This window comes from Malaclemys terrapin, chromosome 1 (genome assembly GCF_027887155.1).
Source record: "Malaclemys terrapin pileata isolate rMalTer1 chromosome 1, rMalTer1.hap1, whole genome shotgun sequence".
In the NCBI taxonomy this organism is placed as follows: Eukaryota; Metazoa; Chordata; order Testudines; family Emydidae; genus Malaclemys; species Malaclemys terrapin.
In genome coordinates this window covers 305,658,533-305,685,854 of record NC_071505.1, presented here as the reverse complement: position 1 = coordinate 305,685,854, position 27,322 = coordinate 305,658,533, and the positions used below count along the sequence as shown (strand labels likewise).

The following is a 27,322-nucleotide window of genomic DNA, read 5'->3' as shown; positions in this document are numbered from 1 at the left end:
GGGAGAACTTCGATTGCCCACTTTCTGAATTTTCAAATAATCACCTTCGTGCTTTCCTCATGGTGCTCCTCATACTTAGGAGAAGTTCCCTGTAAACATCTGCAAAGCTACGTTCTCCAAAACCCTTCTTTGTCATGATGCCTACAAAAATGTTGACAACGATTAGGCCACTGATGTGCTGAGACCACAGCCTGTCATGTTGACCAATATTGTCTCATTGGTTCCTTGTACTCCTCTGTCTGTATCGGTCTCTTGTCCCTTGTCTTATTATAAGCTCTTTAGGGCAGGGACTGGGTATCTGTTCTGTGTTTGTACAGTTCTTAGCACAATGGGATCCTGGTACTTGACTTGGGCTCCTGAGTGCTATGATAATACAAATAATTAATAACTAATTACTGTTGTGTTATGCAGCACAACCTCTGGGACCTTAGCAGTGATCCCATAAGCTGCCAGTAGGCTGCCCCAGAATAGAATTTAGATGCAACTCTACGGCAGGATTCTCTAACCGTTTTTGTACCACTTGGATTGATGCTTCCTTTTGTTTTTGCAATCACATTACATCCCTGTAGCAACTACAGCAATTGTTTACATGGAAAACTAATATGGGAAACTACTTACACTGAATTGAAAGAAGCTAAAAATACATTATAGCTAGAAATGAGGAGGCAGAACCAGCACTGCGTGAATGGCTAGATCACTGTAGATCAAGTGCCCTGTAGGGGAGAGACCTCGATATTGATAATAAAATTATTATGACTTTTTTCATTAGTCATTACAAACTTGTTTGCATCTTTTTTTGAACATTAAGATATAGCTACGTGCACGTTATAGCTAGAATGCTTGGAAATATAACAATACTCTATACTCCTGATTATCTGAATAACATGGGGGACACACGGATTTTATCCACATAATTGGGAGTTGGGATAATTTAGAAGGCAGGACAGGGAGCCCTCTGCAGCGCCACTGTCACGGCCCTGCTCACCCACAATTCTGGATGCCTGTGCAGTAGCGATCAGTTGAACAAGGAGGGTTATGAAACAAAAGTTCAGCAGGAAAGAAGTAACCCTCTTTCTGTGAGCTTGCTGAAAAGTCTGTATTATTTCTGGGCCACCACCTGCAGCACTGTCCTGCCAAAGGATGTCTCTGCAGAAGATAGAAGATCCACCTTATAGTGCCCAATGAAGCTGTCAGGTGTAGACCAGGGTGTCTCACTTTTTCTTTCTGAGGCTCCTCCAACATGCTATAAAAACTCCACAGCCCACCTGTGCCACAACAACTGTTTTTCTGCATATAAAAGCCAGGGTGGCATTAGGGGGAAGCAAGCAGGACAATTGCATGGGTCCCCGCGAATCTAAGCTGCTCAGGCTTTGGCTTCAGCCCTGGGTGCTGCGGTCAGGGCAGCATGGGCTTTCTGCCCTGGGACCCAATGAGTCTAATGCCAGCTCTGTTTAGTGGACCCCCTGAAACCGGCCTTGGACCCCTGGTTGAGAACTGCTGGCATAGACCAAGTGGCTGCTTTGCAAATTTCCGAAGTGGGCGCACTTGCTTGTTCCACCCGTGAGGTTGCTAAGGAGCTTGTGGAGTGTGCTTTGATCCATAGGTGCTGGTGCTGGGGGGCTGCCGCACCTCCTGGCTTGAAGTAGTTTCCATCACAGACAAGGTTTACAGTTTGGTTCAATGGCTCTCAGCACCCTCACTATACAGATTGTTCCAGCTCCCTGTCTTGATCCTTTCTGGGACAGGAGCCCCTGATGATTTGTAGGCTTCCACAATATGTAGTCTAATCCACCTAGTGATGGAGGACTTGGAAGCTCTGAGTCCCTGGCATTTTGGTGGAAGAACACAAATAGGAAACCTGATCTTTTGATGGATTCTGTACACTCAAGAGATTTTCAATGCTTTTCTGACATCTAATCCGTGCCACTCCTTTTCAGTTGGATGTTGTGGTTTTGGACAGAACAAAGGCAGCACAACCTCTTGGGAAGTGTGGAATTTATCTTAGGAAGAAGGGATTTTGCTGTCCTGAGCACCACCCTGTCTTCATAGTGCAGTACAGCTCCTGAATGGGTGAGGCTGCCAGCTCCGACACTCACCTGGCGGATGTGACAGCTACTAAGAAATGAGTCTATGGATAAATAAAAGGCCAATACAGAAGTCAGAGGCTTAGAGGGACTATTTGTCATGTCAACAGTTCCATTTTAGGAAAAATGGCCTGACTACCACTGTGGCTAATTGGACTGCTAGAAGGACTCTGGCTATCTGTGGATTGTCTGCCAGGGAGAACAAGGATCCTGCAAATACCATGCTATTACGAGCAGATACCTGACATGCAATGGTCCTGGGCTGCAAGCCTCTCTCTATGCCGCCTTCGAGAAAGTTCAGAATGATTGGAATTTCTGGACTTCTGGGATTTGCATTGTACTCTTGACACCAGTTGTTGAATCTGGACCAGATAGTGGAGTATGCTTTTAGTATTGATATTTTCGTAGACAAAAACAGTATCTTAATGATTCTGGAGGACAGACTGAGACCTTCTAAAGCTTCCCTCTCAAAAGCAGGCTGTTAGCTGAAGCTGTTTCAGGTCCGGATGAAGCAGAGGACCTTGTTGAGAGGATGCCCAGTTTCCATGGAAGCTGGAGTGAGGGCTCCAGTTTCAGCTGTCACAGCTAAGAGCCAAGGTCTCCTCTGCCAATGAGGAGTTATCAGTGTTATCATTGCCTATTCTTGTTTTAGTTTCTGGACCACTTTCCCAGTAGTGGAAAGGGTGTAATTGTGGTCAACTATGCAATAAGACATATGTCCGTGTGGATCTGTGGCCTGCCTCCTTTGTGAACTGTTTTGGCCTCTTTGCATTCTTATCATTCACAGATTGGTGAAAGGGAGGCTGAATGATGAGATTGAAAACCTCCTGATTTCAGGCACCATTCAGCATTATTGATCCTGTGCCTGCTGAGCCAGTTTGGATTTTGGTTCAAGCCCCCTTTGATGTGGCTCTCTCTGAGGAAAATGAGGAACCATTCCACCCTCCTCGTTATTTCTGTTACGTCTGTGTGTAGTGTTGGACTCGTTTCCCCTTGGTTGTTTAAATATGTGACCACAGTCCTATTGTCTGATTGAAGCAGGACATGGTTCCTCCTTAGAGTGGGCTGGAACCTTCACAGAGCTAGCTTGGCAGCTTTAGGAGGTTGACGCTGTGAGCCTTTTCCTCCTGGCTCCAGAGTCCTGGGCTGTTTGAGTCTCCAAATGAGCTCCCTGCCCTCCAGGCTGGCATCGGTTGTGAGGATTAAAGGATCTGGAAGCCAGATGGGACGTGCCTTGGTGGACATCGTTGTGGACGGACCACCATTGTAAGGAGTTGAACACCTGTGTTGGAACCTGTACTTGATCTTTGATGTGTTCCAGGGAGTTGTCCCACACCGTTAGTATGAAGGATTGAAGACTTCTGATGTGTGATTGTACCTGTGGAGTGACCGCTGTGCTTGAGACCAGGAGTCCTAGCAGTTGGAAGCATAATGCTATGGTAGATCTCCTGCAGCTCTGGATAAAGAAAATAAATTCTCTGATTGATGGGTAGATCTTTGCTACCGAGGTGTCTATTTCTGGTTTATTCTGGTGGATGGAACCAGAGAAAAAACAGTTACCTACCTGTCAGTGTTCTTCGAGATGTGATGTAGACATGTATTTCATATGAATGTGTGCATGCCCTGTGCACCAGAGCCAGAGAACTTTACCTAACAGTACCCATGGGGCGGCACTCACATCCTGCAGCCATAGTCCTTCCCTGGCTGTATAAGGGTGCACCACCCGAAACCCCTCAGTTCCTTCACACTGAATGTCAGAAGTACAGACTCTGATGCAGAGGGGACAAAGGGTGGGGCACGGAATACATGTCTGTGTAACCCTTCTGCCTGTCTGAGTTGGCAGCAACAAGGGCCGGGTTCAGTATCTAGAGGTTCCGTTTCAATAACACAATGCAAAACTGGCTCGAGCCCCCACCCAGTGACCTGGGACAATTACATACCACCCCACTGGGCACCTCTAAGAGGCAATACTTCCCCTCTCGCAAGCACGGAATCTGAGTGTAGCAAAATCCCTTTAATAAAGGAGGGAAACAATGTGGCATTATGTTGGGGAAACATCACAAACAGGATTCATAACACAAACCATGAGCAAAAGACCCACCCCCAAGTAAGTTTGGCAGTGTCCTTTTTCCCTCAAGGTCTTAAGTCCAGCAATCCAAAAAATCACCCAAAAGTCTCTGTCGCTGATCAGTGCAGCCCTAGAGTTCAAAAGTTTATCTGCAGAGTTTTACCTCCCAGCCTGGGTGGAAATGGGGGGGGGGGGAGGGGCACGGCGCAGAGGTGTTAAGGGGCACCTTACATGCTCTGAGGCTGACTGCCCCACCTCACTGTGGGGTTCTGCTGCAGCCTTCATAGAATCATAGAATATCAGGATTGGAAGGGACCTCAGGAGGTCATCTAGTCCAACCCCCTGCTCAAAGCAGGACCAATTCCCAACTAAATCATCCCAGCCAGGGCTTTGTCAAGTCTGACCTTAAAAACCTCTAAGGAAGGAGATTCCACCACCTCCCTAGGTAACCCATTCCAGTGCTTCACTATCCTCCTAGTGAAAAAGTTTTTCCTAATATCCAACCTAAACCTCCCCAACTGCAATTTGAGACCATTACTCCTTGTTCTGTCATCAGGTACCACGGGGAACAGTCTAGATCCATCCTCTTTGGAATCCCCTTTCAGGTAGTTGAAAACAGCTATCAAATCCCCCCTCATTCTTCTCTTCTGCAGACTACACAATCCCAGTTCCCTCAGCCTCTCCTCACAAGTCACGTGCTCCAGCCCCCTAATCATTTTTGTTGCCCTCCGCTGGAATCTTTCCAATTTTTCCACATCCTTCTTGTTGTGTGGGGCTCAAAACTGGACACAGTACTCCAGATGAGGCCTCACCAATGTCGAATAGAGGGGAACGATCACGTCCCTCGATCTGCTGGCAATGCCCCTACTTATACAGCCCAAAATGCCGTTAGCCTTCTTGGCAACAAGGGCACACTGTCGACTCATATCCAGCTTCTCATCCACTGTAACTCCTAGGTCCTTTTCTGCAGAACTGCTGCCTAGCCATTCGGTCCCTAGTCTGTAGCAGTGCTTGGGATTCTTCCGTCCTAAGTGCAGGACTCTACACTTGTCCTTGTTGAGCCTCATCAGGTTTCTTTTGGCCCAATCCTCTAATTTGTCTAGGTCCCTCTGTATCCTATCCCTACCCTCTAGCGTATCTACCACTCCTCCCTGTTTAGTGTCATCTGCAAACTTGCTGAGGGTGCAGTCCACGCCATCCTCCAGATCATTAATGAAGTTATTGAACAAAACCGGCCCCAGGACCGACCCCTGGGGCACTCCACTTGAAACCGGCTGCCAACTAGACATGGAGCCGTTGATCACTACCCGTTGAGCCCAACGAGCTTTTTAGCCACCTTATAGTCCATTCATCCAGCCCTTACTTCTTTAACTTGCTGGCAAGAATACTGTGGGATACTGTATCAAAAGCTTTGCTAAAGTCAAGGAATAACTCCTCCACTGCTTTCCCCTCATCCACAGAGCCTGTTATCTTGTTATTGAAGGCAATTAGGTTAGTCAAGCATGATTTGCCCTTGGTGAATCCCTGCTGACTGTTCCTGATCACTTTCCTCTCCTCTAAGTGCTTCAGAATTGATTCCTTGTGGACCTGCTCCATGATTTTTCCAGGGACTGAGGTGAGGCTGACTGGCCTGGCCTGTAGTTCCCCGGATCCTCCTTCTTCCCTTTTTTAAAGATGGGCACTACATTAGCCTTTTTCCAGTCATCCGGGACCTCCCCCAATCACCATGAGTTTTCAAAGATAATGGCCAATGGCTCTGCAATCACATCCGACAACTCCTTTAGCACCCTCGGATGCAGCGCATCCGGCCCCATAGACTTGTGCTCATCCAGCTTTTCTAAATAGTCCCGAACCACTTCTTTCTCCACAGAGGGCTGGTCACCTTCTCCCCATACTGTGCTGCCCAGTGCAGCAGTCTGGGAGCTGACCTTCTTCGTGAAGACAGAGGCAAAAAAATCATTGAGTACATTAGCTTTTTCCACATCCTCTGTTACTAGGTTGCCTCCCTCATTCAGTAAGGGGCCCACACTTTCCTTGACTTTCTTCTTGTTGCTAACATACCTGAAGAAACCCTTCTTGTTACTCTTTAACATCTCTTGCTAGCTGCAACTCCAAGTGTGATTTGGCCTTCCTGATTTCACTCCTGCATGCCTCAGCAATATTTTTATACTCCTCCCTGGTCATTTGTCCAATCTTCCACTTCTTGTAAGCTTCTTTTTTGTGTTTAAGGTCAGCAAGGATTTCACTGTTAAGCCAAGCTGGTCGCCTGCCATATTTACTGTTCTTTCTACACATTGGGATGGTTTGTTCCTGCAACCTCAATAAGGATTCTTTAAAATACAGCCAGCTCTCGTGGACTCCTTTTCCCCTCATGTTATTCTCCCAGGGGATCCTGCCCATCAGTTTCCTGAGGGAGTCAAAGTCTGCTTTTCTGAAGTCCAGGGTCCGTATTCTGCTGCTCTCCCTTCTTCCTTGTATCAGGATCCTGAACTCGACCATCTCATGGTCACTGTCTCCCAGGTTCCCATCCACCTTTGCTTCCCCTACTAATTCTTCCCGGTTTGTGAGCAGCAGGTCTAGAAGAGCTCTGTCCCTAGTTGGTTCCTCCATCACTTGCACCAGGAAATTGTCCCCTACACTTTCCAAAAACTTCCTGGATTGTCTGTGCACCGCTGTATTGCTCTCCCAGCAGATATCAGGGTGATTAAAGTCTCCCATGAGAACCAGGGCCTGCGATCTAGTAACTTCTGCTAGTTGCCGGAAGAAAGCCTCGTCCACCTCATCCCCCTGGTCTGGTGGTCTATAGCAGATTCCCACCACAACATCACCCTTGTTGCTCACACGTCTAAACTTAATCCAGAGAGACTCAGGTTTTTCTGCAGTTTCATACCGGAGCTCTGAGCAGTCATGCTGCTCTCTTACATACAATGCAACTCCCCACCTTTTCTGCCCTGCCTGTCCTTCCTTTAATAATATAATATTAATATATTAAAGGAAGGACAGGCAGGGCAGAAAAGGTGGGGGAGTTGCATTGTATGTAAGAGAGAGCATGACTGCTCAGAGCTCCGGTATGAAACTGCAGAAAAACCTGAGTCTGAGTTCCTGAACAGTTTATATCCATCCATGACAGTACTCCAGTCATATGAGTTATCCCACCAAGTCTCTGTTATTCCAATGACATCATAGTTCCTTGACTGTGCCAGGACTTCCAGTTCTCCCTGCTTGTTTCCCAGGCTTCTTGCATTTGTGTGTAGGCACTTTTGATAACTCGCTGATTGTCCCGCTTTTTCAGTCTGAGACAGAAGTCCTCCCCTCTTGCACTCTCCTGCTTGTGCTTCCTCCCGGTATCCCATTTCTCCACTTACCTCAGGGCTTTGGTCTCCTTCCCCCGCTGAACCTAGTTTAAAGTTCATCACAAGCTGCTCCGCTGTACCAGCCATCCCACGAGCCACTCCAGCCATCCTGCAAACTGCTCTGCTCCACCAGTCACCCTACAAACATGCTCTGCTCCTCCAGCCGCTCAGCAATATAGCTTCAGGGCCCCCCCAGCAATTTTAGCTCTTTAGTGATTTCAGCTTGTAGAAGCGGAGCTCCAGTACTGGTGCACTATTGGCCCAAAGTGAATTCAGCTCAGCAGTCTGTAACTAGACTCCTAATGGAATCAAAACTAGCTCTGATATTCCACAGTGGAGAGAGGAGGTGGTACAATTGGTGTTACCAGACCACAAAGGGGGCCCATACCATCAGGTACACCTCTCAGTGAACTAAGTGCAAGATCAGAAGACTGAGGGCAAGTCTACACTACTGTGCTACATTCGCACGCTGCTATAGCATGTCTGGTGAAGACGCGCTATGCCGACTGGCGAGCGTCTCCTGCCAACGTAGCACGGTGTGGACACCGCTTTAAGTTGATGTAACTTACATCACTCGGGGGGCGTAGTTGGAGTGCACTGATTATTTCCTATTAGGTGAGATTTGGACTGGGAGATTCTTGAGGAGTTTGCTGGTGAGGGAGATTGACTGGTGTGGCAGGGAGCTAACAGCCTAATTTCTAGCAAAGCTCACTCTTGCTGAGGCAGAAAGTTGTAAACAGAGACTCTGGGTGTCCCCCGCAGCCTGTTACACCCTTGCAGCCCCACAGTCCAGGGACCAACAGTGGTTCATGGACCCAAGTTTGTGAACCTCTGCATCCAGCAGTCAAATTCCTACATTTTTGTATTCCTGTCAAAATAGACTTCTGTTTCATTGCTATTAATAAACATTTTCACTGTTTGCTTTTTTCCAGGTTCTGTCAACTTCTGGAGTCTGTTCAGTGGAATCCCCCTTACAGCAAGCTTCATACCTGTAAGTTTGAGCGATGAATTCCAGAGGGCTAAGCTGTGTAGGACTGAGTGAAGCACGCTTCTTACAGTTCAAAGATACACTCCGTATGGGGGAGGAGGGGAAACATTATTGCTTTGCTTTGTTTAATTATGGTAAGTACACATCTGCTCGTTTAGATTTATTATGAGCATTCATATGTTGTAGTTTATTTCCATTATAATCAATATAGTATTATCATGCTGCTTGAATTATTAGCTAACAACACAGCCTACATTAATGTCTGTCTCAGTCTAGAGTGAAATCCCACATCAGCAGTATTGCTGTCACTGCGGATGATTCCTTTATTTATGCAGCAGACGATGATGGATATGTGTATGTCTACAGCATCAAGGACTATGCCCTTCAGGACCCAGAGCGAGAACCACCCAAATGTGTGTCTTGTGGATTGGGTTTTTATATATTAAATATTTTTGTATTTGTATTTTTATATGTAAGTATAAAACATATTTTGGAACATATGTGATCTGGGGGAAAAGGGTTTAAAAAACAAAATCTTTCTCATGATCTGTGTCTACTTATACTTCTATTTCATTGTAATATTTTAATCCCCTTTTTCCAGATCATGTATGCTCCAAAATGTTTATGCCTTAGCTTGTTCTTAGCATAGCTGAGTATGGTGACCATAGTTCCCATATAACTTCCTTAACAAAATTAATACACTGTGGACCAAATGCAGGCAAATCTCAATATTCAGTGGGAAGGAAGGACTGAGTAAAACCTGGATGAAGATTTCAGGATTTCATCTGGTGCAATGGTTCTCAACCTATTTACTATTACGGGCCACATATGCTTAGCTCTCTCTGTTATGTGGGCTGCATCCACACAGTTTATATACTACCTGTACGGCCCTGAGGATGTCACATGGGTTCCAGCTGTGTACTGATTGTGCTGCAAGCATCATGTGGGTTGTGAGTAGAGAACCACTGATCTGATGACATTTATAACTGTATCTTAGTGGAAGCTACCTAGTAAAAGAAAACAGAGCAATTTCAAAATACATCCAGGGTAAAGTTTTAACGACTTTGTTGCATTTAAAAAAAAATTGCTTTAAAACCATGAATACTTTTTAATGTCCTTGCTTCTTAGGTAGTGGTTGGTTTACACCTGACACATATTTGCGTATTAATCTGAATTATATGTATAATGCATATTTATTCTCTATATTGCCGTAGATGTGAATCATTGGAGAGCTCATGTAAATATAGTTGTATCGTAAGTACTGTCTCATGTGTCTTTAACAGAATATTTTTTTATGTATAAATACACAAACCTGCACGTGTTGCTTGATATAAATATAATTAGGTTTTATGTCTATTGTGATAACACCTAAGAGCCTCAGTCATGAGTCAGAATCCCTGGTCCATCTTCCACTATTATACGATGATCATGTGCAGTAAATACTTTTCAAATTACATAAACTCATTTATGGTTCACTTCGGTGTCATTCAGCACTATCATACTATACTATATCAGATATTGCTTTGAGCCGTAATCCCTTGAAACAATTAATACTGTAGCAGCGTTCACATTAAACTTTAGCATTGGCAGAAATGACCCATGTAGACAATTTGTAACACAAGAAATTTCTAATGACAAAATGTAAGTGACATGGTGTCATAAGTCTTTAGTTATATATGGTGCTTAAGTAGATTTGTTCTGATTATCACTTTCATTTTGATAGAGTAGAGGTGGTTGATGAAGAAAAAGTCCTGCTTTCCTCTTCTATTGATTGTACCGTTCGTCTATGGAGTCTGGATGGAGAGTACATTGGTAAGGCTTATAGCTACAAAAACAGCATGGCTATGCTAGTCAACTTTAAAAAGGAGTGGCATACAACAAAAATATCTACTCAAGTAGTCCCCTATGGACATTCATAAACTCCCAGGCTGCTGTATCCATAGGCTAATAAATTATCTTAGCCAGAGGATTCTCAGCTCACAGTGGAGTATTTCATGTTAGGACTTACAAGCTTTCTTGTATAAGCAGGCCCTGTTTCAGTTCTACATGGGCTACGTTTGGCTCATGAGGCAAGATTTGCCCATCCCTGAAATAGGTGCTCTATTATTTAATCCCAATGAAAGCCAGCAGTGGCATTAAAATAGTGTATGATAAAACTGCTTTCCAATACAGAGCTTTCTAAGGAGGTAGAGTATGGCCAAACCATATTTAGAAGTGTCTGTCTTTCAGTTCAAAGCACTAAAGCTTCGATTTTAAGGTATTTACATGCCTAAAGATGCAGATAGGCTCCTAGTGGGGGATCTTGCAATCAATAGGAGTTAGGTGCATAGGCACTTTTGAAAATTCCATTACATGCTAGCTGCATATTTAGACACTTAATTAAAATACTTTTAAAAATCTATCCCTAAGTGCCTGATCCAACACACCCACTCAAGCAAACATATATTTTGAGTGGCCTCAGAGGCATTGGATCAGACCCTAATGAAATAAAATCTTCTGACAAACTACTTTGCAATTAAAGACTTTTCTGTTTAGTTTATTTCATCCACAAAAGTTTTTAAACCACAACTGCTCTTCCAAGACAAAATTTCTTTTGAAAGGTCTTCCCAGCAGCAGAAGTTTGTATACTTTAAAAAGTAAAATTTTTGAAGAGTTGCTCTTTGTCTTAGTTGTGACTTCCCTTGATATTAGGAGGAGGCTTGGGGCTGTGTACCCTTTGAAACTTTACAATGCCTGCTTGTTTATATTTTCTTTCTAGGGACTTTTGGGCAGGCAGAACCATGGGAAATTTTCACACCTGCCTCCTGGAAACATCCCAGGGTTCCCTATGAAATCTTGATAGACCCACAAAGCATGCCAATTCACCCCATGCTAGAAGGAGAGCCACCTGTCTTACAACTCATAAACACAGAGCCAAGTAATGTAACTCTGGAAAACTCCTTATCTAAGGTTTGTGTATAGACAGCAAAGTGGGGTGTATTTCATGTGGGCTAGCTGTTTTGCATGCCTTGCTGTCATCTAGTAAAGTGCACACGTAGGAAAATGATGTAATAGATTTATTTAAGGCATTTGTAAGGCAAATGGATTGAAACTGTCTAGCTATAGGTTTCAAAATGTAAACAGGGATTCATTAAGTAGGTGTATTTCAAGTGGGAGCCTACAGGCATCAGTTCTAGGCCCTACCCTGTTCAATGTTTTTTATCAATGACCTGAAAGAAAACAAAATCATTACTGGGGAAGTTTTGGGTTGTGGTAAATAACAAAGAACTAGTCATTACTTCAGTGTTTTCTGGATTGTTTGGTAAGCTGGGTACTAGCAAATGTGTTTCAGTAGGGCCAAACAAAGTCATACATCTAGGCCTGAAGAATTCAGGTGCCACGATCACAGGACAGGGGACTCTATCCTAGGAAATAGTGACTCTGAAAAGACTTGAGCCATGGTGGACAATCAGCTTAACGTGAAATCCCAGTGCAACATTACGGCCAAAAGAGAATATAGAGTAGGAGGAGAGAGATTATATTACCTTTGTATCTGGCACTGGTGCAACCACTACTGTGCCCAGTTCTTGTGTCCACAATTGAGAAGGATATTGATAAATCATAGAAGGTTTAGAGAAGAACCAAGAGAATAATTAAAGGATTGGAAAATATACTTTACACGAGATTGAAGGAACTCAATCCGTTTAGTTTAATAAAAGGTTAGGAGTGACTTGACCATAGTTTCAGTATCTACGTGGGGAACAGATATTGAATAATGGCCTCTTCCATCTAGCAGAGAAAGGTATAACAAGATCCAATAGCTGGAAGCTAAAGCTAGACAAATTCAGACTAGAAATAAGACATACATGTTTAATAGTGAAGGTAATCAACCCCTGCAACAACTTAAAGGTTGTGGTACATTCTCCAGCACTAGAATCTTTTAACTCAAGATTGGATGTTTTCCAAAAAGATATGTTCTGATTCAAACAGAAATTAATTCAGGGAAGTCATATGACCTTGTTATGCAGGTCAGACTAAATGACCATGATAGTCCTTTTTGGCCTTATATCTGTGAATAGACAACTTACAGCCCAGTTTTCATTTCTTACCTTTAAACCATAGTGTCTAGGACTTTTCTCCTGAAAATCCTAGCACAGGTGCACACAGTTGTGTTGCAGTGCAGCTGAAGACTACATGTGAGCATAGTTAAGATTAGACTAGGCACAGGCCCCTGCATTGAACATATGCAAGTATCTGCCCCTGGCATACCTGTACCTTTACTTGCAAGTACCCATCGTATTAGGAAAAAGGGGTGGGAACAAAATGGGTTTGTTCCTTCTGAGTTCTCAGTATCCGTTTCACAATATAGGGATTGCTCTAGTTTCACTGTCTTTTCTCTTTTTAAATAGCGATCAGTGTGTAGTGGTTCAAGTCAGTGTTCTCTTGAAAAGAATTCCCACAAATCTTCCATTCCAATTATCTGTCTGGCTCCTGATTAGTCTTTTTCCATATATAAGATAGAACAAGCTGTGATTTGAATCTCAACAAGACTAAAGATCAGGCAGACTGGCATAGTGGGCTATAGGAATTAGTTTCTTTTAAAATAAAATCCATTAAGAGGAAGAAGTCCTCCTGGTAGTCTAGCAATCCAGGCTTGCCTCCATTTTCCTTCTCAAACCAGAATGATGTATCAGCAAAAAAACATTTGAAATAAGCAGGTAAAAGTAGTTTATAAAAGAGTTCAGTCCACATACATGAAGCTAAAATTGATAGTATTCCATGCTGTATCCTAAATAGAAAGCAAATACTGAGTAAAGAGTGCATGCAGCCTGCTAAATGCATATTCTTACTAATACAATCTGCACACGCTTGAAGAATGGTCACAATAAGGGTTCATGCAAATTGATGCCTTACATAAGATTGTAAACTGAGAGCCTTCCAAATAAATGTAACAATTAACATACATGTATGACATTGACTACATGTAATTCATCCCTCATCCCAGTTTTAAAGCAACTGTTTTCTTCCAAAAATTTTTTAAATGGTTTACTCAAATCTGTAAAGGTGCCCCAGAAGGGGCAGGATTAGACAGAAGGGCCATCATGGCAGTAATATGAAGGAATGTAGTGGTAGTCTAAATACTTCCTGCATTGCTGAGTGTTCTCTTGGTGCGTTTTTAGCATGAAGTGAGCTATAACCCCAAACTTCCCCAAGTCACCAATCCTGACCTGGATATCAAAGAGGAAATCAACCAGCGGTCTTATGCACAAGCTTTGGGTAAAAGGTAAAATGAAAACAAGGCCCCCAGGTAAATTCATTTTTCCTCACTTTCAAAACAAATTAATAATTTATGCTTTCAATTTTCTTTCCCTAGATTGAAGCAGGAGCATTACAAGAAGATAAAGAGACCACTTGCTCCTGGGGGACAGAATACATATCACATAATCAACAGCTATGAAGTTGTCATTGCTCCACCAATATGTGAAAAGCCTGACTTGTCTGTTCTTGGCACAGACTACTTTTATGAAGAATCATTAGGGGAAGATTAGAGCAATAATTCTGTAGGTAAACTGAGCACATGACCATCTGTCTCTTCAGTGGTAGCAAAGCAGTTTGTTATTTTTGTTCCTGGTCTAATTTTTCCTCTGTTTTGACAGAAATACACTTAAAATATGCAGATGTTTCTTAATCACTTCTGGACAGTTTATTCTTCTAAGCTTCTTACTATAGTGGCTCATCAGTTAATTCTATAGAGCTGGACTTATGTGGCATTTAAACGAGAATTATATAAGCACAAAGTGAAACCAGAACATGACCGTTAAATAAACAATTCCCTATTAACTAGAGCCTGGTGATATAATAGCACTGTGGAGGCATAGTACATCTGCACACTTAAGGCCTCAGCAACCTTGTTTTAGGTCTAGTGAGACTTATTCAACCTGCTCTCTGGCTTTGGGGGTCTAACCTATGGTTAGTGTATTGCATATACTCCTGGGGGACTTCTGCACCAAAAAAATTAAAAATGTCATGCACAATATTTTAAAATTCTGTAAAATTCTGCATATTTTATTTGTCAAAATAACACAATATAATCATACCAGTTTCAATTATTTTTGGTCATTTATTTCAAAATACCTGTCAGCAAGTATGTCTGCAACAGGACAGACAACAAAAGAGATTCAGGAAATGTTTCTTGACAAATATTTTGTAAGTTAGGCATATTAATACAGAACTGAATAATGATTCATTTAAACTACACTACAGAATCATATTTCCCCCACCCCTCAGCAGTGCAAAGGCTATTGGAGTCGGGGTAACGGAGGATGTGAGGGAGAGGGAAGTAAATTGCTGGGAAGGAGCCTGGGTGTGAACTTGGAGGGTTGTTGGGTATCGATGGGAAAAGTATGGACCAGGTTTTTTGGGGGGCAGGGAGAGATTGTTAGGGAGCTTCTCCCATTCAGTCAGGCACATCTGCCCATCCCCATGTGTCCCTGCACTCACATGTCCCTCTCCTCCACCCCCACTCAGACACCCACTCCCCCATCTGGCCTTGCACCGCCTCCCCCATGTGGCTCTGTGCCCCCACTCAGCTGCCCCCTGTCCCCATGTCTGTGCCCCCACTCAGCCACCCTCTGTCCTCCCTCCCACATCACCATGTGGCCCTGTGCCTCCACTCCCATTCAGCCCCTGCCCTGGTCCACCCTCCCCAATTAACCCTTATGAGCCGCCATCTGAACCCCCCCCCCCCCAAACGCTATGCTGTCTCCCCATAGCCCCCCCATCTCCTGACCTGGCCTGACAGGCACTGCAAAGACAGCAGGCTCTTTCTCTCCCCTAGCTGGCTGGGAGCGGCTGCTGTGGTCTACTGCCACAGTGCCCTCGGGTGGACAAAATGCAGAACTGCAGCAATATTCCAGCTGAAGCTTTCCCCCCCCCACCCACAAAAATTAAAAATATGCATGGCTCATTAATTATCTGCACATGCTGTAGTGCAGAATTTCCCCAGGAGTAGCATATGCACCTGAAATGGAGTAGATCAGTACTGGGAAAGTAAGCAGTGATCAGAAGAGCCTGCCCTGTCAAACAGTGCTCTGATACTACAGCTACTTATGGTAGGTCAGGATGGGCCAAGGTTTTGAGGGAGCTGAGCAGCTGGGTAAAAGCTACAGGCAGGAGTATGCCCCCATCAGAGCTAGTGGAAGAGGCAGGAATGGGGTTGCAGGAGAAACACAAACAGGACCAGCAAGAGGGTGTAATTGCCTTCCTTAGTGCTGACTAATCAGGTATGGCCTGCACAATTAAATCAACTCTGTTCAGAGTAGTACTTAAGTTGTTCCTTGAAGCAGCCAGCAAGCCTCTCCCAACCGCATGCTACTGTCTTGTAGATCTTACTGGGCTGTCCATTTAACAGGAAGGCTTCACCACCACATTGTGTCCTCATCAATTGTTTCTTTGCAAGAAACTTGACCAGAAATTCCTGAGGGGAGAATCTTAACCTTTAACTGGCTTTTCAAGCTGGCCCTCTACCAAAGCTGCTTGCTTAGCATAGGAGAAAACAGTTACCTTTTCCGTAGCTGGTATTCTTTGAGATGTGTTGCTCATGTCCATTCCACAGTAGGTATGCGTGCTGGCCCTGTGCACTGGAAGTTTTTCCCTTAGCAGTACCTGTAGAGGAGCACCCCAGCAACCCCTGGAGTAGCACCAGCATGGCACAGCAGGAGGGATGCTGTGTGCTCCCCTGACCCCCAGTTCCTTCTTACTGGAAAATTCCAACAGTGGGGAAGGAGGGCAGGATGTGGAATGGACATGAGCAACACATCTCAAAGAATACGGAAAAGGTAACTGTCTTTTCTTCTTCGAGTGATTGCTCATGTGCATTCCACAGGAGGGGATTCCCAAGCTATACCTGTTGGGAGGTGGGTAGGAGTTCAGACAGACACACACACACAGGACAGAGCACTGCCCTGCCTGGGTTTCTCCAAGACAGCATAAGCAACTAGTGTATGGGTCACTTAGGGGCACAGGCTATTTACAAGTGCTGCACAACTTAAAGCCTGGGGCACGGATCCAGGCACGGTTATTAGAGGCTTTTTTTTTTTTTTTAAACTTTTAAAACTACAGGTACTAACTATCTACAGCACTAAACAACAATCCAAACAGGGAAGGCTACAACAAAGAGCTGGAGCAGTGCTTTCTTGGTGCTAGTGATGATGCTTTGGAACTGGGGGTGGAGGAGGGCACAGCGCCTCTTGTACCATGCCATGGTGGCGGCAGTAGGGGCACTCCCCTACACGTACTGCTAAGGGAAAAACTGGCACCAGTGCAAGTAGTGAGCACACACACCTACTGTGGAATGCACATGAGCAATCACTCAAAGAAGAACATTTCATTTACCATGTTTGTTTGGGATCAACTCCTTTCTGATAAAGGCCAAGAAAGACTTCTGACTGATTTTTAGTATCTCAACTGCAAATCTTCGTTTCTTTAGATCCGCTTTTGAAAGTTTTATGCCCAGCCTTTGCTATTGTAAGTTTCCAGGCAGTCATGCTGTTCCCAGGTGCATGCTGGTTTGTGCAGTTATTCAGAGTAACAAGCCGTTTCTGCTTGGGTAGGCTGAGTATCACAACTCCAATTTTTTCCACACTCAATGGGAGGGCGGGGGAGGAAGTTCTGTAAGCTTTTGCTTACACAGCACAGCTATTTGGCTTTATTTTCTTTACCATTTGTGACAAAAGACAGTAGTCACACTGAAAACAGTACAGAACATAATCAACCCAGCATTTTAGAAAATACCAGTTAGATGAACTTTATTATTAAAGCTCATTAAAAAGGTTTCACAACAAGACGAACAGGAGCAGCATCTCCTTCATTTTGCTTTCTCCACATGAAAATGTACTGTTCAACAAGATGAAATCTACTACTTAACATACTACTTAACACCTTTCACCATCTTACTAGTCAGCTAGGGTACAGGACAGTGATAGAGTGAAGCTTAGGACAGGAAGTTTATTTTGTTCATTGTAAATTGAACAGCCACTGGCTTTATACAGATATGCCAAATCAGAGATCAAATGAAAGAAAAACTACCTTGGGATCTACAAGTGCCTACGACTATTTCAGTTACAATCCTGGTGAAGGAGCAGTAAGTATCATAGCAAAACTGATTTCATCCTTACTGAAGCTAACGGTTAAATACTGCACAGAAGCTTAGTATGAATTCACAATTCCACAGGAATCTGAAAGTTACCAAGTCAATTTTCCCTTTTACGGTAGTCATGATCAGCTTTTTTACTCCCCCACCCCACCATCATACAACACATTCCAGACAACCTTATGAAAAAAATATATAAATAGTTCCCAGAACTTATGTTACCCCTGCACAATCACATACTAAAGCAACAATATTTTCTTTCATGAGATCAAATTGCTCAATACAATGCAGTGGTCTAGTCCAAGTCCATGTTCGTGGTGTTTTTATCGTTCTGATGACAATCACCATTTTGTTGAGGGATTTCAGCATTATTTTTATCTTCTTCAATACCTTCATTTGAATGAAGACTGGGTCCATTCAATGGATTTTCCTCTTTAGGAGAGTCAACATTTGGTTTTGGTTGCATCACTATAGGCTCACACACATTGTGTAATTCCTAAGATAAAGAGAGGCACTCAGAATACAATTCATGCAATCAGCAAGCTACTTGATGAGCTAGCACCGCTGTTCAGAGACTGTGATTCCCATTACCTTTGCTTCCTGAGCACAAAGAGGCTGGATATATGCTACCCCTAACGTATCTAGTTTACTTCTTAAACAGGTTATATTATGGTTCTTTATACAACACTTGGGCACTTTAAGAAAAAAAATTCAGTCTCTCAGAAATGTTGCATTGCTTTAATATTTCCTTACACACCTTGTTATATTTGTATTTACATACTATTGGAAAAGCAGACACTGAATTTTTAACTCTAGTGAAAGATGTTTGTAGTGTAAGTTTATCTGCCTAGCCCAGATATAGTAAAAACATTCGCCACAGAATTTTTACACAATGGACTGTAGCTTCATCCCTTCCTTGCTACTCAGATTAATTATCCTTTAGAGCTGCCAACCAGTTAGAACATACACTGATTTCTAAATAATTGCCTAGCGATATCACTAGTCAGTGATTAGAATTCGTTTCAGCACTAACCTTTAGCTTTGCTTTGATTTCACTTGCACGTACAACTGGATCCTGATCAGGACTCATTTTAGCCTGGGCATTCATAACATTACTCATCCATTCCATCATTTCCTTGACACATTTCTCTACTTCTATCATTTCCGATTCATCAATGTGAATGTATTTCTCATCCTGCATGGAGTTGAATATTTTGAGTTTGTCAATAAGAACCCATTCAATGATATCAGATTATCCAGACAGACCATCCAAGTTGTGTTCTCTCACTATCTAAATATTTGTTACATTACTGCTTACTTTGGAAAGAAAACAAGTTCACCACAACAAGAAGCACCATGAAACAGTGAGGCAGAATCAAACCCATTTCTGTCTTGGAGAAACAAGCTCATGGAGAGGAAGGTGGGCTTCACAATGATTTACTAGGGATAACATACTTAGAATTGGGTAAGTTTATACTTTCATGTTAATAGGGCAAATCCTGCCACCCTTGAGAAACCATGCATTAGGTTCTGTAGGGTATAATCCAACCTTCTTAGGGCTCCAGTCAGTGCTGTAGGTGGGGGCAATAGAGGGAGAAAAGGTATCCAACTGCACAGTCTGGTATTTTGGCTGGCCTTAGATGGGAGAATTTGGATTTATAAAAATGAAAGCTTGAGTCAACCAGCAGAAGTTACCTTTCATAGCTGGATGAGTCAATTGAATCAGATACCCAGCTGCTTTGATATTTCTGGACCACGTGATATTAATTAGGGCTGTCATGCAATAAAAAAATTAATCACAATTAATCGCATTGTTAAACAGTAATAGAATACCATTTATTTAAATATTTTTGGATGTTTTCCACATTTTCCAATATATTGATTTCAATTACAACACAGAATACACAGAGTACAGTGCTCACTTTATTTTTTATTTCAAGTATTTGCACTGTAAAACAAAAACAAAAAAGTATTTTTCAACTCCATTACAAGTACTGCAGTGCAATCTTTATCATGAAAGTTGAACTTCAAATGTAGAATTATGTACAAAAAAAGAATACATTCAAAAATAAAACCAGTGTAAAATTTTAGAGCCTGCAAGTCCACTCAGTCCTACTTCTTGTTTAGTCAATTGCTCAGACAAGTTTGTTTACATTTGCAAGAGATAATGCTGCCCACTTCTTGTTTACAATGTCACTTGAAAGTGAGAACAGGCGTTTGCATGGCACTATTGTAGCTGGCATTGCAATGTATTTACATGACAGATGTGCTAAAAGATTCGTATGTCCCTTCATGCTTCAACCACCATTCCAGAGGCCATGTGTCTACGTTGATGACGGGTCTGCTTGATAACAAGCCAAAGCAGTGTGGACCGACGCATGCTCATTTTCCTTTGTCTGAATCAGATGCCACCAGCAGAAGCTTGATTTTCTTTTTTGGTGGTTTGGGTTCTATAGTTTCCGCATCAGAGAGTGTTGCTCTTTTAAGACATCTGAAAGCATGCTCCACACCTCATCAGATTCTTAAACCTTGGGTCGAGTGCTATAGCTATCCTTAGAAATCTCACATTGGTACCTTCTTTGTGTTTTGTGAAATCTGCAGTGAAAGTGTTCTTCAAATGAACATGTGGTTGGTCATCATCCAAGACTGCCATAACATGAAATATATGGCAGAATGCGGGTAAAACTGAGCAGGGGACATTACTCCTTGGGGGAGAATTATGTCAAATTTAATTAACTTGTTTAAAAAAAAAAAAAAAAAAAAGAGTGTCATCAGCATGGAAGCATGTCCTCTGGAATAGTGGCTGAAGCATGAAGGAGCATACAAATGTTTAGCATATCTGGCATGTAAATATCTCGCAATGCCAGTTACAAAAGTGCCATGCAAATGCCCATTCTCACTTTCAGGTGACATTATAAATAAGAAGAGGGCAGCATTATCTCCTGTATAATGTAAACAAACTTGTTTATCTTAGCGATTGGCTGAACAAGAAAGAAGTGGGACTGAGTGGACTTGTAGGCTCTGAAGTTTTACAATATTTTGTTTTTGAGTGCAGTTAGGTAACAAAAAATAAATAAATCTCCATTTGCAAGTTGCACTTTCACGACAAAGATTGCACTACAGTACTTGTATGAGGTGAATTGAAATACTATTTTCTTTTATCATTTTTACAGTGCAAATATTTGTAATAAAAAATACTTTGATTTCAATTACAACACAGAATACAATATATATGAAAATGTAGAAAAACATGCAAAATATTTAAATAAATTTCATTTAGTATTCTATTGTTTAAGAGTACGATGAATTGCGATTTTTTTTTTAGTTAATAGTGTGAGTTAATTGCAATTAATTGACAGCCCTAATATTAATGCAAGTTTGCACTTTAAAAAAAAACAAAAATTGTTTTCTAGCCCTTCTGGCCATGAAGAAACCCACTCTGAATGGGGCCCTGATGCAGTCCTGTCAGACTGGCTAAACCAACTTTGAATGTTGTGAATTACCCTCATTCACATAAACAGTGTATTGGCTCCAAAATCCAATGACACCAAGGACCAACCAGATTTCCAAAGGGCAGGTGTGCTATTGTGACTAATCTTATGTCAATGGTCAAACAACAGGCACAAACAGAACATACATAAGTTACACATCCCTACTCATCTTGAGTAAGTATCTGTACAAAAGCCTATCACTGGCATCTGAGCCACTTCTCCAATAAAGTTGGAAGAGCACAAAACTTGGCTCCAAAAGTTCAGTTATTAAGAATGAGAGCCCTCATTCTTTGTGCAAATGCCCTTTTTGACCATAGATACTGAGCAATACAGGTTCAGACTCATTGTCTGTAGGAGATTTGTTGTTGACAAACTATGTTCTTAATTGCGTAGGTCCAGCATACAGGCTACCAATAAGTGAACAGCCCACTTGAGAAGGAGTTTGACACCACTGCCATCTGGTGCAAGTCTGAATGAAATAGCACAGACAAAAGTCAGTCCCCTCCTACTCCCAACCCATTCCCTGTGAGGCTACTTACCTTGTCCCTGTATTCTCCTGCTATTTTGGCATAGTGTTGAAGCTTGTGTCCCAGTTCTTCCAACACCCGTGGTCGCTCCTCAGCTTCTTGGTATCGCATTTCAATTGGAGTACCTAGTTTCTATAGAAAGTAATATTTTCTATGCATTTCATAGTTCAAACCTACATTTACAAACAAGTCATTCCTGCAATATTTTGAAAGTTACATTATACAAGAGTGCAAATGGATATACCTTTAATTCATCCAATTTATCTATGTACACCTGTTTAGCTTGGTCCTCTCCATCCTCATACAACCAATCTTCTATCTCGGTTAGGAATGCAGAGAATCTTTGACGATCCTAAGATAAAATTTGGATGCAGTTTAGAATGCCAACCAGGCCAAAATACTTAGTAAGTAAAGGAAAAAGCAGTACAACTGCAGCATGGTCTGTTACAAAGAAGGCTATTTACATTCTTCATAGTCAAGCCCTAAGGCTGTTTTATGCCAGGGGCCGAGAAAACAAGATGCAAAGATAACTTAAAACCACTCTTGTATAACAGCATTTGTTTCTGCACTGAGAACAGCTTGGTTTGAACAAAGAACCCAGCCCAGAAATCTGTCTTACACTGCATGCTTTCCTGTGTGACCACGGAAAGGCACTACCAAAATTCATTTTTGCCTGCCTCATATTGAGGGGACACAGCTATGCAGGGTCTCCTAGCAGGGAACGGGATTTAATACTGCAATTTCTAGAAGTCTGTGCAAGTCAAGCTAAGCTGCAAGGGTGAACGCAGATGAAGGCAAAGCTAACAGAAGTCTGTTCGTTCCCTAATACCAACTAAAATAAAAGCTGGATAGACTTCAGGAAAAAAACAAACCCAAAAAAACCTTGCACTGAACAAGATAATATGGGTACTTTGTCTTTTTTGGATATATTTTAAAGAGTCACAAAGGTCTGTTTTGATAACATATATGCAACTCTCTGCTGATATTCAGCAAGACAGGCTGGACCAAATGCTGTCCTTTAGAAAACACAAGGGCAATTTTAGTAGATCTTGTACATCACACTGCCTTTTGATTTTAATGGATCAAAATGTGGCAGGTGTTTGCACATCTCCTCCTTTTTCAAATACACCTCTACCTTGATACAACGCTGTCCTCGGGAGCCAAAAAAATATTACCGCGTTATAGGTGAAACCACGTTATACTGAACTTGCTTTGATCCACCGGAGTGCGCAGCCCCTCCCGCCTCGGAGCACTGCTTTACCACGTTATATCCGAATTCGTGTTATATCGGGTCACGTTATATTGAAGGAGCAGTGTATTTAACCTACATCTAGATCCAAGCATGGCTTTGTTGAGTAGAATGTTTACTTCTAAAAAAAGTTTAATTGATCAGTTATCTGTGGGAGGATCAATTGGCTAGTGATATGTTTTAGGGGTGAAACTGCTGGAGATTCTCTTTGAAGAGGAGTTTAACACTGTTGCTTCCTCCCCTTTCATCTCCTTTCTTTTCTCTTCCTGCTTCATCTCCCCATCACCAGATACCTCCACTTATTCACTCTCTGCTCTCATCCTTTCCACTTGTCCTCAGTGCCTTCCACTCCAGGTCTCAGCCTATTCTTCCTTACAGTCTTCCATGGTTATTTAACTAGTTTACGACTAATCAAATTCAGACTGATCTATTACTTCAGCTTTTAAACACTTACTACAGTAGAACCTCAGAGTTACGAACACGAATTAAAAACTGACCAGTCAACCACACATCTCATTTGGAACTGGAAGTACGCTATCAGGGAGAAGCGGAGACAAAAAGAAAAGCAAATACAGTACAGAATTGTGTTAAACATAAGCTACTAAAAAATAAAGTTTAAACTAATATTTGACAAGGTAAGGAAACTTTCTGGGCTTGTTTCACTTAAATTAAGATGGTTAAAAGCAGCATTTTTCTTCTGCATAGTAAAGTTTCAAAACTTTATTAAGTCCATGTTCAGTTGTAAACTTTTGAAAGAACCACTATAACATTTAGTTCAGAGTTACAAACAACCTCCATTCCCACAGTGTTTGTAACTCTGTGGTTCTACTGTAACTGCAATCATTTTTGGACAAAGCTAATTTTGAAAAGGATATGTACATTTTTGCAAAACTAATTCAACTCCAGAAGATAAGCAATTGAACAATAGTGGTCTAAGATTTTCAGATATCTACAGTACAGGTATGAGGGCAGAATTTCACCACAAATAAGCAGGACAGATGCTGGATGCTAATGTTTCAGGAAAACTACTGACTTTAATAGCATACCTCTTCACAAACAAACTTTTCATATGGTCCTGATAACTTATCCCTGAACTCATACACATATTCTTCCACAGCATTTTTTGCATCATTTCTTTCCTTCTCCAGCTTGTCTTGCATGATCATCTTGCCCTGTTTGACCATAGGAAACAAAAAAAAGTACTTTATTAAAACAAATTTAAACTTAAAAGCAGCCTTACAAAAGGCTATAATAGTCTTTAAAAGGCCTTAATTCATATTGTTGCTGAAACTGTGCAAGTAACAGTGGGGTGAACTAAAAAATGGAGACTCTCCTGAAGGTTCAGATGGTTTTTAAACAATATGTGATCTCATTACATAGATCATTGCTGTAATGCTATAATTCAAAGTGACATTACAATGTTGCTAACATTTACAGTCAGGAGCTTAAATGAGGCATTGCATTAACTCATTATGAATGTATTAGTGGCAGGAGTCTATTTTCAGGTTTTTTTTTAATGTAAAGTCTGAAGTTGCTCAAAAATAGTCACTGAATAATAATAAGCAAGAATCAGTCTCCCTCACCAAGATTACTGAACTCACCTCTGTTTTGATATACATGTTGAGAAGTTCTTTCCCTAACTGCCAGACCAGATTAGCTTCAATGGGCAGCTCTACATTCTTCACCTTTATCTTGGGTTTTTTAGCTTCTGGAGGTTGATCACTTTTCTTCTCATTTGTCTAGATTGGAAAGAAAACAAACAAACAAAAAGTTATATCCATGACTTAGTAGGAGCACTAAAAGACGGTTTTTCACTGTGATGCTAAAATCCCTCAGCAGAATATGGACCAGTATGTATTTTCTCACTGTTCCTTCAGAATCTCACAAATATATCCTTACAAAGGATTTTGTTTTTCAGCTACTGTATATCTTACCTTCCCACTTCACGTAGTCAAACGTAACTCATATTTCAGGAGAACGGTGTTGGAAGATAGAAAGGGCAATTACAAGAAACACGGACTATTAGTAGGACACAGCAATTCTTGGCAAGTTCTTTTACAGATTAGCACTTCAATATTAAATGCTTACAGCTACATATCATAACACTTGGATGAAATTAAGTGCAAACTTTGTTAGCCTGAGGCAGCTTCTTGAAGTCAGTTTTGGTTTGTTTTTAAAACAATAATTCTCACCCTTAGGCATCAGTACTAACGCTTGAAATAAAAGTCAGACTATAAGCCCTTTGTGGCAAGGACTACATCTTGTTTGTTAAGAGGCATAAACTTATGTTCTAGGTGTCTTCTCAATCTGGTTTCTCTGCCTACTGTTTAGTCGTGGTAAATGTAGCAAGCTTAGCCTCTAGCAGTTGTTATACAAAGCGAAATACCGTCAAGGTAATGCACATACTATGCAATGCTGCATACATTGAGGAAATAAAGAGAAAGTCTTGTTCCTTGCTGGAAGATGATGATTGGAATAGTGAGATTTTGCCAGCTTTATCTTGTCTTAAATAGACAATTATTGGTTATGTTAGACAAAAATGAAAGTAAAGATGCAAAAGCTACTAAACACAATACACTGCAAGAGCACTGAACTGCCTACTTGTGTGTGTGTGCGCGTGAAGGTTACAGTTTTAAATGCCATCATAATAGATTATAACATTTTTCAATACAATGAGTTTAAAGGGTCACTCACTTTCTTGGCATCTGGTATTTTGTTTTCTTCAGAGGGAGGTTCTGGTGAAGGGGGAGACTGTGGAGTTGGTTGACCATCAGTTTGTACCTGGGACTGTGTTCCAGCTTCATTGTTTTCTTGCTGGATATTTTTCTGAAATGAAACCCCAGGCACAAAGGATGTAGAAAGAATGTGCACTTAACTTCTAATAAATACATAGTGTAATTGCTTTCCCACATGCTTTCTTACTTACTGAGCAATAACTCTGCAGTCAATGTATTCATGGAATCATAGGTATAGATGAGAGACTTATCAAGACATCTAGGCCAACCTAACATTGCAGGATTCTTCCCCCTCCCCGATTATAGAAAGCCAATAGTTTTCCCCCATGGGTAAGCCATTCAGCAATTTAGTTATAATGCAGGATTATGTGCAGATAATCAAAACTAACTTTTTTATGCTACAGTTATCGTCACACATTAAAGTTTTTCCTATTTGGGGATATACTAACAATCCTGAATGTTAGTTACAAGCAAAAATCGCTACTGCTATTTGACTCTAAAAAGATATTAAACTAAATGTACAGAATGAATACTTAAATTTAAGTTCCTACTAAAAATGTCAAACTGTTTCCATAATGGGACATACGCTAGTTTCCGGACACACTTTTCCAAGGAGACACCACTCAGCTGACCCCCTTTCTTGTAAAAGAGTTTTGTTTCTCCTGAAGCCTGCCCCAAACTTAATTACTTTGTTTCCCTAGCAGAAGGGATTTATAATTCAATCGAGTATTACAAAAGAATGCATTTTGTTAAAAACACGGTGTGCAAGAACAGACCAACTTACATCATCTGAATTCTCCAGAGGCCTCTGGTTCACAATCACCACTTCAGTCTCCACACTGAGATCTTCATTCTCTTCAGCTTTAACTTGTTCTACCATTGAGGCAGTAGACACACTGAAAATGCCATGAGTATTGACACGGACTTTAACTTTGACTTTAGATCTCTCTCCATCTTTCTGAGCTGCCACATTTTGGACAACGTATCTGCCTAAAAACAAAGGGGATAAAATGACACAGACAAATTTGTAGCTATTTTTCGACTATGGTATATGGCATCTTTCACAAAAACTGTATTTCCATACATTTTATGGAGTTAATGAAGAAGAAAATGCAAGATGTGAGGCCTGGCTCAGGCAGAGGAAGTTGCAGAGAACTGTCATTCGGACACTGATGATCAGGAAGTGAATGTAGAAACCTAAATATTACAGTGTGGGTTTAAGTTTCTCTCCCCCCAATTTCCATACCAGATGTGCTTAATCTACAGAGAAGATGTCTCCCTCCCCCATACCCCAAATACACAAACTTTAAGCCCTGCAAACTCAGTCCAAAATCTGAGTCAGAATTGGACACTTTGTCTCATCTGCACACCACCAATGAGAGATTCTAAAAACCAGATTAGGCCCTCAACATCTCTGTACCAGCTTCAAAGGGGTAGTCAACACATGTGGCCCTGCAACTGAATTTAAATAATTCTATTGATGATACACAAAATGACTTAGATTCCAGCCAATAATTGAGGGGAAGATGGGGATAAAAGAACACAGTCTGAATTCGGAAAGTGGTCTCCAGTCACAACTGTAATAGAAATATAAAATAAAAATAATGAAGAAAGCTCACCCTCCCACGGTTGTGTTGGCTCAAAAGTAATGCCAAGATTGAAAAGGTTACTATAGTAAACGGATATGAGTGAGTCAA

The 27,322-nt window shown here is 41.7% G+C and overlaps 2 protein-coding genes across 7 annotated transcripts in view; one reads left to right on the top strand and one right to left on the bottom strand.

Annotated features, from left to right (window-relative positions):
• The window catches only part of LOC128829891 (WD repeat-containing protein on Y chromosome-like), a 67,457-nt gene extending 52,878 nt beyond the window's left edge, over positions 1-14,579 (top strand). For 3 of the 6 annotated variants that reach the window (XM_054015352.1, XM_054015353.1, XM_054015351.1), the window contains 7 exons: positions 8,438-8,496; positions 8,765-8,906; positions 9,708-9,747; positions 10,217-10,305; positions 11,252-11,442; positions 13,653-13,756; positions 13,847-14,579. In XM_054015352.1, coding sequence (XP_053871327.1) covers positions 8,438-8,496; positions 8,765-8,906; positions 9,708-9,747; positions 10,217-10,305; positions 11,252-11,442; positions 13,653-13,756; positions 13,847-14,021 — 800 coding nt within the window. In that variant the 3' untranslated portion in view covers positions 14,022-14,579. Of the gene's footprint in view, positions 1-8,437; positions 8,497-8,764; positions 8,907-9,707; positions 9,748-10,216; positions 10,306-11,251; positions 11,443-13,652; positions 13,757-13,846 lie in introns of those variants that run through there. The other 3 variants (XM_054015355.1, XM_054015354.1, XR_008443504.1) reach the window with 3 other exon arrangements.
• Positions 14,580-17,224: 2,645 nt separating this feature from the next.
• HSPH1 (heat shock protein family H (Hsp110) member 1) overlaps positions 17,225-27,322 on the bottom strand; it is a 30,094-nt gene continuing 19,996 nt past the window's right edge. Inside the window, exons 11-18 of the mRNA XM_054015346.1 lie at positions 26,410-26,615; positions 25,585-25,716; positions 24,492-24,629; positions 23,937-24,062; positions 21,886-21,993; positions 21,654-21,773; positions 18,657-18,818; positions 17,225-18,119 (exon numbers count right to left, since the gene is read on the bottom strand). Coding sequence (XP_053871321.1) covers positions 17,919-18,119; positions 18,657-18,818; positions 21,654-21,773; positions 21,886-21,993; positions 23,937-24,062; positions 24,492-24,629; positions 25,585-25,716; positions 26,410-26,615 — 1,193 coding nt within the window. The 3' untranslated portion in view covers positions 17,225-17,918. The remainder of the gene's footprint in view (positions 18,120-18,656; positions 18,819-21,653; positions 21,774-21,885; positions 21,994-23,936; positions 24,063-24,491; positions 24,630-25,584; positions 25,717-26,409; positions 26,616-27,322) is intronic.